Below are 12,116 nucleotides of genomic sequence, written 5' to 3'. Positions count from 1 at the left end.
GGCTGGGCAAACTTAAAAAGTCTCAAAAGTGTTCTCCCTGTGCCTCCCTGCCCACAGAGCCCTATCAGGGGTCTGTGGGCATTGGTGAGACTGTCAAGCCTTGTTATACTTTCCCTCTGTATTCAGCACTGAAAGAATAACTAGATAATAATAATAATTAGAAAAATCCAAACAGAGAAAGCTGTGCCTTTAGCAGGACCACAGAAGAGTTAAGGAAGTTAAGAATAAGCTGAAAAGCTAGAGGAGTCCTTATCTTTGACAGGTTAATCCAAATACCTCCAGAGAACCACCCCATGACTCAAAGAACATCTCCAGGCCATTTCCAAACTCATACATTGCTCTCCCTGGGGAAGACTCTCCTCTGTGGGGTGCATTCTGAATGGCCCCTGTCTGCTCTTGAGATTCTTGTGCAGGTTTATGCTTATTTTCATTAAAAGTGGCTTTCTCACAGAGTTGTTGAAATGACTTTTCATATGCATATTTTAACACCCTGGCTGGATGTGCTTCCTGACTCTGCTGTACATTTGGAAATGAGAGCAGTCATGAAGAACTTGAGGACACTGCAGCAAACAACATGCTGGTGCTGATATGGTGCCGTATTTTTATTTTATTGTCCCGAATCTTTCTGAACCTGTGAACAGCAAGAAGGCAGCATTGCCAGCAAGCTGGAAAACAGTCTCCAGGCTTTTATAAACCTGCTTGGGCTCCCTGGGACATAAAAATCTCCCTACTCTTCCACTTGTAAGCAAAACAAGGCACAAATCTCAAGCCCCCACCAGGCCCTGGTGCCCATGCTGATGACAAAACTACCACAACAAAACTACCACAGGGCAGCTGCAGCCATGCTGCAGAACTGACACCAACATATTTTCCTCCACAAAAAACACCAACCTTGAAGCTTAAACTTGGAGGCAGAAAGGTACCATGGAGCCAATGGTTCCACCACCTATGCACATTTCCTATTCGTTACAGCAGCTGACCTTGCTCTCATGCCCCTCATCAGGAACAACTGCATTCCATGTCCTCATCTCAAAGCCACATAGGCCTTGCTTTGTAGCAGCCCAACAGGTCACCAAGCCCACCACTGCCACTGGGAAGGAAGGCAACACCGCCAAGTTTCAGAGAAGTGCAGAGTCAAAGCTGGGCACTGCCCAACCCCAGGAGCCCAGCCAAACCACTGCTCGCTAGGTTACACACTGTGCTGCACCTCAGCTGGAATGAGAAACACATGAAAGCTATCAGGAGCAGAGCCTAGGAATGCCAGCAAGGGCAGACGTGGCAGAGGTTACTCTCCAGCTTGTGGCAGCTCTGCAGAGCCCCTCACTACTGTAGGGCATCACCAGTGGGGCCATCAGCCAGCACTGTGGGAAGGTTGTGCAACTGCACCCAGGCGTGGGTTTGCCTCAGAGCTGAGGGTGAGTAAAAACACGTGGGTATAGCTCCACACCACATCCCTGGTGGGGACAAGAGCGTGTCTGCTCATGTTGAAATGAGAGGGACATTTTCTTCAGAGTAGAGCTCCTTGCTTCTATAAGCAGCCTGTACGGCCCACTGCCTGTGAGCAGCTCCCTGAGCTACTGGGTGCCCTTCCCATGGCCCAGGCACACACATCTGCTCCAAACTCCTCTGTTTCTTACAGGCTCTATGGGCATGGATGTGTTATGTACAGGTGGAGCAGAGAAGGCAGACTGAGAGCTGTGAAGAGGCCAAGAGGAGCTGCTGACAATGCTGTGTAGGGGCTGAGAGCTTCACAGAGGAGTGGCAGTGGTGACAAAAAGGGAAAAGCATGTGCATCTGCCTGAACACCCTGTTACAAGGCTTAGAGACTTGCATTAAACCAAGACTGGGGCACTGCTACATGAAGGAAAGAACATAACTTTATTAAAAAAAATAATAATTTAGCTCAAACACAAACAAGATTGCGAAGGGTTGATGGAAGCAGGAAGAACAATATTTACCCACAGAACTTCAAACAGACCAATTTCATTCTCTTTTGAGCGATACCTTCCAGTGCCCTCTTCCTTGCCCACAGCTCTGCTCAGGTTCTCACCTGCACATGAAGGAATCCTGGCTCTCAGGGCTCCTGGTAACAAGCCAGAGGAGAAACAGCACCTGACTCAAACCAAATGCTATTCCTACCTCCAGAGTTACCACAGAGATGCAGAAAGACAGAAGAGCAACACCAGCACCTAAACCAACACGCAACAAGAAGGGAACAGCTCACGCTCCTCCCTGGAAGTCTCCCTTACCCATGCCCCACTCCCAGCGTCCTGGCCAAGTACTTCCACCCATGCCTGAATTCACATCCCCGCCCACCAGTGCTGTACACAGAGGTGTGCACATCGGCCTTCGCAATAGTACTCCCTCCCCCCAGCTCTTCTCATCCAGACCCGCTGATCTCTGGCTTCTCACTGTGCCTGCGTGCTGTACATTTCTTGGCATAGCAGCAGCTTGTTTCACAGTGAAGAGATGTGCCCTGGAACATGCTGAGCCACTACTGCAACTTCTTCTGTTCTGTGAAATGGCCTTTCATGCAATTGCCATTCTGGTAGACAGGGCTGGCAGCCTTCCTCCTGCACCACATCACAGACTTGTAGAGGACAAATCCCATGCTGGCCAGGCACAGCAGAAGGAGAGCCAAGATGTCCAGGCAGAAGTACTCGTACAAGGAGAGGTCATAGACAGCAGGGCGGAGGTACGGTGCCCCATCATGACGGAGAATGTACTCCAGCCAGTACACTGTCCTGTTGAGAGCATGCATCGGCTTGTCCAGGTGCAGAGCTGATATGAGCTTAGCTGCTTTTCTGTAGCTGCAAGGGAAGAAGACAAGAAATTATTGTTCTGACAGGGTCTTCAGAGCTGTGAAGAGGCCTGATACATCCAGTGATGCCTTCAAGGCACAAATGATTCCTTGGGAAGAGGCACAGTTCCTCCATGATTTTCTTCATATCTGCCCATAAAGCTGCTCTGATGGCAGAGAGCACATTACATGTTAGCAAGGCTCCCTCAGCTCCAAGTCCCTCAGTAGAATGGCTGCTCAGTGGCTGCAGGTGGATCATCGCTGTCTGAAGGCAGTCTGTGCCAGAAGGCCTCACCCAGCACCAATCACATTTGGTGACTGTCCAAATCCTTCAACCTGCCAACTGCTAATGCCTTAACTACTTACTCTGAGGTCAGTAGTAGAGGGCTCCTAACAGCTGATTGAAGAAAAAAAAAAAGTAAAGCTCTTGGAGTGCCTGTCAAATTAGACAGCAGGCACACTGTGTCACTGTGCTGCAGCAAATCTTGGAAAGCCACTGCACACAGCCACACCAAGGATGAGCTCGATGCACCTGAATGCCTTACCTGGGGTCAGTGATAACTGTGACAACAGCTTGATAAAGCTCCTCTTCTGTCACACTGTTCCAGTCCATGAGGATACCCATGCCCTTTGCCTGCACTCTGGTCATGATGTCAAACTGGTCTCCATAGAATGGGAACCCCACCACTGGCACACCGTGATATATGGCCTCAAATATTCCGTTCATCCCACAGTGGCTGACAAAGGTTTTCACATTGGGATGGCCTGCAGGCAGAGAAACAGCAGCAGATCAGTGCCTTCTGCACAAAATCAGAGCTATTGGTGGCTTCCTCAAAACACACAGTTTGTGTGCTCTATGTGAAAACTAAGCATGCTGAGCAGAGAGATGGAACATTAACCTTGGCAGCCCAAAACTTGCTGGACAGAGCCAAGAGGAGGTGGGAGATATGGGACAAGATATAGCTTCAAAACAGGTATTAGATGAAGGTCGTGTTATTTATAGATGACACATGCAACAAATGAGAGGTTTTGACCCACGCAGGTGCTGTTTTCCATGTTTGCTGTAGTTTGGACTAAACTTCAGGGACATTGCCAGCAGTGCGCACACACACACAGCCCTGACTTACCTAGCAGGTCATTTTGGGGCAGCCAATCCATCATCAACGTGTTCTCACCTAGGTTTCTTGGCTTCTGTCCAAAACATCTGTAGGATGACATCAAGAACAAGATGGGAAAAGAAAGATTGCCCTGATCAGATCAAGACAGGGAAAGGAAACTGTGATTATCATCCAACACAAGTTAAAAAGGAATCCCTTTTCTTCCTCACCTCCACACCACCCGCTGTGGGAGGCGGGCAAACGCACCAGCCATCTTCTCCATCAGGTCACTGGGAAGAGCTCGGATCCCAATGCCAAAGGAGACAACAACAACACCTGCATCTGCTGCTTCCACCCAGAGACGCAGATCCTGTGGGTAAAACACACACACAGACGCCTTGAAATCTTGTAGGAGAAAGAAAGACCCTTCCCCCTGCTGCCTCTGCTAGTGAAGAGCAGTACGGAGAAGATGAAGCCAAATCCATCTCTTTTTAACTGTGGAAAGCAAGGAAACTAGGGAGCAGTACAACTGCTGTGAAGCAAAGTATTCCTCCTTTACACTGAGCTGGCACTTCTCACTATGGATGCTATCTGCCTTCAAGTTCCCCACATACTAGTCACTGTTAGAAGCATTTTAGGAAAGTTTCTCAAAAACTCTCTGAATATGAATACTTTCTTTGGGGGGGGGGGGGGGGGAGGGGAAGAGGAAAAATAACCAAAAAGCACACACACTCTAAAAATATGGAGGGCAAAAAGGACACAAACCTCACTCTGTTTTTAAGGAGAAAAATAGGGTGGTTAAACCAGAATATTTTACTAGTAACAGTCTACAAGGTTGAGTATCACAGGTATACAGGAGTTACAAAGTACCTTTTAGTGTTACCCTCTGGGGACTTAAGTCTTTCTTTGCAGAAGAGTGTAAAGAGCCCTAAACCCATCCAGCAGCCAAGAACTGAGATGATTTCAAAAGGGAGTTTTGGTTTCTCATTTCGCATGGATCCTATGTTTCTCTTGAATCCTGTATTTCCTTTTGAGCAATACAATTGCTAGAACTGTTAAGGAAGAGGAAGTATTAGCTTGGCTTTGCTTGATAGAGCTGCTATGACTCACGAAGCAGTGGATTACACTATCCATTATAGTTAGGCCTTCACATCTGGCTTTCGGAAACAGCATTAAAGCTGCCAAGGGAAGTATGGTTGACCACCAAAGATTCTTAACTCTGAAATTCGTATCTATATTCCACTGTGCCCTAATTAAAGGAACTCTCTACCACAGTGTTTCAGATATGAGGAAATAAATCCTTTAATTACATAGCTCAGCACCTGCAGAGATGGGAAATTCCTTAAGCTACACCTAGATCTACCAAGGGCCTCTCTCCTGTTGCCATCCTATAACCTGAGCACCAACCCTGCTGGCGTGACAGCTGCCGCCTACCACCAGGTTCCAGTCTATCTCCATCACTCTTCCCTTAGGTGTCCTGGGTTCTGGAAGCTGTGAAGCATATGAGTAATGCCACAGCAAACAACTCCCTTCTTTATAAGGCAGGTGTGTATGCGTCCAGATTGGACCAAACTAGGGTTTTGCAAGATCTGCAAGGCAGTCACTCTCTGACACAGCTTTTGGAGCATCCTACATGAATTGCATTACCTGCACCCCATGCCACATGGGAAAGGGTAATATGCAGCCATACTTATCTGGGGAACTTCTGATTCAAAGCATCTAATCTCACTTTTTCCTTTTAACTTCAAAAAGGGAAACCACAGCCACTACTAAAACTGCTATTAGAGATCTTCATGGTCATTTAATCAGGTGAAACTTGAATCTTATCTCTATTTCAGTCTATTAGTTGGGGTAGTAGGACAAGCCGACTACCTGAGTGCTATTATTCAAGCCTATTTCCCCATACTGTTTGTAAAAGTGGTAAAGTAATGGGAGGAATGAGAGACAGGTTCTGCTCCATTCCAGGGCTGTCTTCATTTGGAGGCTTTAATGGCTTGTTCTTCTTATTTTATTACTGGGGATAGTGAGATCAGAGAAAGCCTCTGAGATGCCTGGGAGCTTTCCTCAGGGCTGGCACTTACAAAAAGAGAGAACAATATACCTCAGTTTTGCATGCTTTGGGACTCTACAGTGAATCTGATGAGAAAACATACACAACTCTCCCCTATTTGTTCTTAAGGCTACAAGCTTGAAGGCAGAAGCACCCTGTGAGAAAACTGGATTAAGGAAGAAATTTTGGATTAATTTAAGGCAATGATGAAGCAATAAAGACTGATTGCTCTTCCTGCTTGCTTTTAAACTGTAGGAACAATCTACTTGTGAACAACTCCCAAAGACAATGCTCCCATTACAGGACACATCATTTTACAGTGACAACATAGCTGACTCCTACTTCAGGGCAAACAACTTAACTCTGTACCCTCCCTGCAGCCCCATGATCCTCAGTGTTTGCTACCTCCTTACTGCATGCTGGCACCAGAACAGCCTCACAGCACTTACACAGCTCTTCAGAAGTTTGCACCAAGTATCTCGCCAGGTTAATAGGCAACCATGGCGCAAAACTTTCCTGCACTTACCTCTGGAAGAGGCTTTGCAGGCTCAGCAAGGATGCCTCCTGTGAAAATTACATGGGGAAGCGTTGGTCGGGGAAAGTCCAGCACCACATCATTACAGAGGAAGAAGAGGCTTGATCCATGGACAAGGTCCAGCATAGATACCTTGGGCTCCACCCTGTGCTTCTCCATGAGATGTTCAAATTTGGGCAGGATGACCAGCTTTGTGGCCACGCGAGTGATCATGTAGACCAGGAGATTCCAAGTCCTACCAAAGAAGCTCATCTTGTCAGTCATCAGGGAGTTGAACTCAGGGACATAGGCAATGGGAGAAGTGGCACCAATCTCTGCTGGAAACCAGAAGCCAGTGGAGATCACAGCGTATTTGACACCGAGGATGTGAGCCAGGATAAAGCCACACATCTCATTGGGGTCCACCAGCAGCAGGTCAAAGTGCTCATGCCGCAGTTTCCACAGGAGCGTAGAGTTCCCCAGCACAAGGTCACAGTTTTCCAGGTACTTCTCCAAAAAGGAGAACATCTCCAGAGAGGTCATCTTCCCTTGGAAGATACGTTTTATCTTCTCCTGCACCCATGCATCTGCGCTCTGCGTGCTGAAGATGCCCCAGTACGTTTGCACGCGGAAGGCGTGCAGGTGGGTTTCCACATCCCGACCCTCGTGGAGCAGCAGCACAGGGTCATGGCCCCGCTCAGTCAGTGCCTCTGCTACTCGCATGAAGACTCGCAAGTGGCTGTCAAAGACAATGGTGGGCATGATCAGCACCTTGGCACAGCGGCATGGCTCCAGGTTGAACGCAGCCACTATGAAGAGAAGAGCAGCGGGGCACAGGGATATCTTCATCTTCATTACTGCAAGGAGAGACACGTGCCATTAACATAGTACGAAAAGCTCAGCCACACGCTAGGACAACTAACAACTGGGACTGCAGCCACAATCCAGAAGCTCACGGGGTGGGAAGGGGGAGTAGTGTCAAGTTCACCAAAGGGAGGAGAAAGGAAAGAAAGCACAAATAATGCCACCAAAAAATGTCAGATACTAAGGTGTATGAGGTGGAATTTCCAGAAATTCAAAGCCTCTTCTCTGCACTGGTCCGCTCCTCAGGCCCAAGAACAGGCAGGCTGACTGCAGATAGCACCAATCAGAGGGGCCCTGCTGGGTCACAGCACCAACTGGGGCACCTGCTGCTCCATCCTTGTTTATCACTACAGGACCGTTTCTGTTTCTGCCTCCCTCTGAGCCCTTGGTGGCCATACATGCTCCCCAGGAAGCCTGCAGAGCCCAGTCAGGCAGCATGCTCCACCTTTAACATTGCAAACCACCATGCTTGGTGCAGGCAGGGCAGGAGAGAGCCCATGCCTTGGCAGGACTGAGGGAGAAAGCTCAACCTCAGAGAGTGCAGAAGGGCTCTCAATGGAGAGCTGCACCCTCTCCAGTGATTAATCAGCTGTGGAAAATCAGTGGAAAGGGCTGGAAAGATGAAGCAGGTGCTGGGATATCCACGCAGAGAGAGAGAGCAATCCCAGAGAAAAAGTGCAACACCCAGGGTACACTGATGCCCCTTAGTCACACTCCTACAGCTGTCACCCCATTAGTTTAGTGAAACACAGCATTTCTCTTGTGTAAGGAGTGTTGCTACATCACTGGAAGCAAACGCGCCTCACCCACACCTCATATTATTTTGGGAGAAGAATTACATGATAATTATTTGGGAACAGTCAGAAGTGGAGCTATGTCCTGAGGACTCAGTTCAGACATGCTGAGAAGGGGGTGGGGAAGGAGTTACAATGGGAACAACTGTAAGTGGATGCAGGATGGCCCCACACACTAAGCCCCAGAAGGGCTGTGGGGATGTGGTGAAGCAAGATGTGAACCAAGAGAAATGCCTTAAGAAAAGCATCCCATCCCTCTGCCAGCAGGAGCAGGCTGACCAAAGCCAGCAGCACTGGCTGCAGGCCCTGGGACACCTTTCTGCACTGCCTGTGCCCAGGGAGGCATCTGCAGGCACTGGTGCAGCCCAGTCCTCCAGCTGCACAACACAGCTCCCACAGCTACTGCTGGTCTGAGAGCAAATGGTCTTCAACAAGGAACCACCAAGGTGTAGGGCACCAGAGTGAGATTCTGCTGGGGATGGATTTGCTTCTGTGGTCTGGAAGTGTTGGGGTTGAATACTGTGAGAAATAACAGTGAACAGAAAGGGAAAGGTTTGTGAGGAGACAAAACACACCCTTTCCTTTGCATGACAAATGCTCAGCAAAACCATGCAAACAGCACAGTTATCACTAACAGGCCAGGATACCTCCATCAAGGATGAGATCAGCCTCGTGCTGTATGTTTGAGAGGGAAGGACTTCAACATAAAAGAAATATAATATCAACGTAGCTGAAGCAACCAACAGCCTCGGACCTAAAGAAAGATGCTTCATATTTGGGTGCTTTGTATAAGGCTGAAGCACTAAAACCTTTGGCAGCGAGCAGTCCAGACAGATGCTCACAAAGATAGGGTGGTGAACAAAGACCCCATAGCAAGAAAACTGTGCTATACACCTCTCCTTCCCCTTCAGTATTTTGCATCATCTGGTCCCTGACTAGAACTGGGAAAACCAAATGCACAGGACTCCATTATTTCCTCCTCTGCCTTCTAATCTCCACCTCACTCTTGTCCACATTATGTGGAAGTGCTCTTCCCTGTAAACTTCTCAAGAATTAACAAAGACTAAAAGGCATCTTCACCTGAGTGCTCTAAACTCCCAAAACAGGAAACAAAAGTTTGCCTCATCTGCTGGGTGTAATCCAAAGAAAACAGCACAGCCTGCTACCTCCAGGCCAACAGCAGCCACTCAGTTGTGGCTAATGGAAGGAAATACAAGCCCCATGCAAGCAGGCAGCTAAAAACTGTGCTGCTGCTGCAGGACATCATTGCTACTGGTGGGAGCTGCCCTGGGGAGCCTCTGGTGAAAACCTAGAGGATACAGTGCTGTATAAAGCCCTGTGGGTTTTGTTTGTTTTTTGTTTTTATAATGTTGTTCACCTGCAGAGTGAGCAGTGAACCTTCCTGGCATTTCTCATTTGACATCCTCACGGCAGCCACAGGAAACACCATGAATAAGGAAAGCCCAAATCTCCCAAAAATCAGAGGGAGAACCGCACCAGCAACTGAGCTAATATCAGAGCAACCAATGCCTTGCACCACTTCCACATAACAGCATCAGAAATGCTCTGCTCATCCTCATCCATTTTGGACAGAGTGACACAGCCCTGCATCAGTTTAGAACTCTTAGGTCCTGGGGCCATTTCCAACAGCATTCCGGGTCATGAAGTTGGTACAGAGGAAGCTGTGTAGGCACAGCAGGTGATCTGTGTGCCAGCAGCACGTTGGCAGCCTGTAATGCACAACCAGGAACCACAGCACTGAATAGAATAGATGATCCATAGCAACCAGGAAGATAAACTAAAGTCTGTGTGTCGGTTTGTTAGCCCAGCTGAAAGCACACACATCTCCAAGAACCCAGGCTAGCCATGGTGGTGCCCAGTGCCAGACCTTTGGCTTCCCCTCTGCCCATACACTAAACCTGTCCATATGGCAGGATGGGTTCTCCCACTCCATATGCACAGACTTCTCAGATGCCTCCTGGCAGGGTTGGAGTAGCTCTGCAGCACTGTGTGCTGCACAGGGGTGCTCGCAGGAGGGCTCCCCTCTTGTTTGCAATGTGGTTGCAAGACACAGAAGCAGCTGAGGCAAGGCTCTTGGCGAGCATCAAGGACGAACAGCCAGAGCAGTTTTCAAACATTCACGTGAGCCACAGACTTGAGCTAAGCACACATAACAGCTCCGTGCTCGCTTTGGGCTAAAATTGTAGGATGCTCAGGTCAAACAGGTTCCCAAGGTTGCAGAAGGAAACGGAGGGGCAGGAGAGCAGTGAGCTTCAGAGGAGCGTTCAGAGGGATGGGAGGAGTGAGAGCCTTCCCTGCTCTGTCATTTCGGCTCCTTGCTGAGGAGGAGTGCCACAATAAAAGGAAGAAGTCATTAAGCATCCCAGAAGGTTGCACAACCTGTGTCAGAAGCACCTGGGACTGATAGAGCCCTGCCAGACGAGTCAGGCCACATTGAGCCCAATTACAGAGGCAGAGAAGCTGGAGATAAGACTCATCTTCTGTAAAACCATTGACACCTTCGCATAATAAGTAAATAAATAAAAATTAAAAAATCGATAAAAAAACAAACACAAAAAGCCTACTTAGCTCTGAGGACGCAGCAGGAAGGGAACGGAGCTGCCACCAATAAGGGCTGAACGGGAGGAGGAGGAAGGGAGGGAGGGAAGGCGCCCTGAGATGCGGTCCCCGAGAGGAGGAGATGCAGCAAGCGGTGCCGACGCTGGAGCGCCAGGGTACCCAGGCTCCGACCCGCACAGCTCGTGCCCTCCAGCAGCCCCACGAAGGCGGCGGGGCTCCCGCAGCCCCGGGAGCAGGCAGGCAGCCCCGCAGCGCACCGTCCCGCCCACCGCGAGCGCTCGGACACGCACGGCACGGCACGGCACGGGCCCCCGAGGCTCTCCCCGCAGCCCTCCCCAGCCCGGCACCCACCTGCACAGAGCCGCGGCCCGAGCGGCGGAGGAGAGCTAAGGGAGCGGCCGGCTCCCACCCGCCTTCCCCTTTCATGCCGGCCCCAGCCCTCGGGCTGCTCCGCTCCGCCCCGCCCCGGCCCCGCCAGGATGGGCGGGAGGAGAGCCGGGAGGGGCCGCCCCCGCGGCCGCGGGTGGGCAGAGCCGGCGTGCGGGGACGTGGCGGCGCGGGGGCCCTGCAGCTGCTCGGGCACGCGGGGCCAGCAGCCTTCGCCGGGCCGGGATGGTGGCTGTGCAGCGGGGCGCCCGCGCTGGCCCGGCACGCCCCAGGGGAGACCGTCCCGTCAGTCCTGTTCAGCGTCAATCGCGGCTACAGCGAATCTGAAACAGCTCGTGGGAAGCGGGTTAACCCCGGACGGCGGCAGAGCAGAGATGTAGGCTGAGCCTGCCCTGCAGCGGCCTCTCCTTAGGAGAGCCACAGAGCGCTGCTCAGTCCGGGGCATTCCTCCGGTGGGGCCCGTGACATTCTGCGTGTGCTGCTGAGACCACGTGCAGCATTACACCACCTCCTCCTACAACACGAGATGGAGGGCAGCGGCTCCACTACGGCAGATGTCGTTACACACTGACTGGTGGATGGCATTAATCACTGAGTGCCAACCTGCATGGCACTTCTGCTCTCCCAGCCTTCCCTGCAGGTGCGGCACAAGACCTCCAGCAGGCCCTGCTCATCAGGGCATTCCCTTACCTTGTGCAGCTGTCACAGGGCAGAAAACCATCAAAGGGAACACAAATTACACCTCTAATAAGTATCCACGTTTTCCAGTTGTGCCTATTGTTTCTTACTCCCACAGGCTGGTGCTAACACCATAACTGTATTGCTAAACACCATAACGTTAACGTGGCAGCAGCACTAAGGAGCTGAGAAACTTGAGCTGGTGCACGGGGACTCAAGAAGCCTCAGCTTCTTGTGACATCAGTAAATAACCTAACTTTTGCTCTCTCTGAGCTTCCTGCAGCAGCACCAGTCCCTTCTGAAGGCCCGTGACATCCAGCTGAGCACCCAACTCAGGACACAAGAACTGGGT

At 50.4% G+C, this 12,116-nt stretch overlaps 1 protein-coding gene across 2 annotated transcripts; it reads right to left on the bottom strand.

The window, feature by feature from the left end:
- Positions 1-1,869: 1,869 nt before the first annotated feature.
- Positions 1,870-11,127, bottom strand: LOC136054933 (2-hydroxyacylsphingosine 1-beta-galactosyltransferase-like). 2 transcript variants are annotated; one of them, XM_065746452.1, is made up of 6 exons: positions 11,051-11,127; positions 6,474-7,318; positions 4,128-4,267; positions 3,928-4,004; positions 3,346-3,565; positions 1,870-2,810 (listed from the first exon to the last, which is right to left on the bottom strand). In XM_065746452.1, exons 2-6 carry the CDS (start codon positions 7,314-7,316, stop codon positions 2,495-2,497), a joined length of 1,596 nt encoding a protein of 531 aa, XP_065602524.1. In that variant the 5' UTR covers positions 7,317-7,318; positions 11,051-11,127; the 3' UTR covers positions 1,870-2,494. The 2 variants fall into 2 exon arrangements, with proteins under 2 accessions (XP_065602524.1, XP_065602525.1); XM_065746453.1 differs by having other exon boundaries at positions 11,047-11,125.
- Between the last annotated feature and the right edge of the window lie 989 nt (positions 11,128-12,116).

The sequence above is a fragment of the Cyrtonyx montezumae genome, unplaced genomic scaffold (genome assembly GCF_038088225.1).
Source record: "Cyrtonyx montezumae isolate F1298 unplaced genomic scaffold, pur_monq_1.0 scaffold_4, whole genome shotgun sequence".
NCBI lineage: Eukaryota > Metazoa > Chordata > Aves > Galliformes > Odontophoridae > Cyrtonyx > Cyrtonyx montezumae.
This window is presented reverse-complemented; position numbering and strand designations above follow the sequence as displayed.

Coding starts and splice junctions, on each gene's coding strand:
- LOC136054933 (XM_065746453.1), bottom strand. CDS start 11,125: ATGAAAGGGGAAGGCGGGTGGGAGCCGGCCGCTCCCTTAGCTCTCCTC. Junction 7,319..11,046: donor CCGCGGCTCTGTGCAGGTGG/GTGCCGGGCTGG, acceptor CTCTCCTTGCAG/TAATGAAGATGAAGATATCC. Junction 3,566..3,927: donor GCCCCAAAATGACCTGCTAG/GTAAGTCAGGGC, acceptor CTCTGCCTGCAG/GCCATCCCAATGTGAAAACC.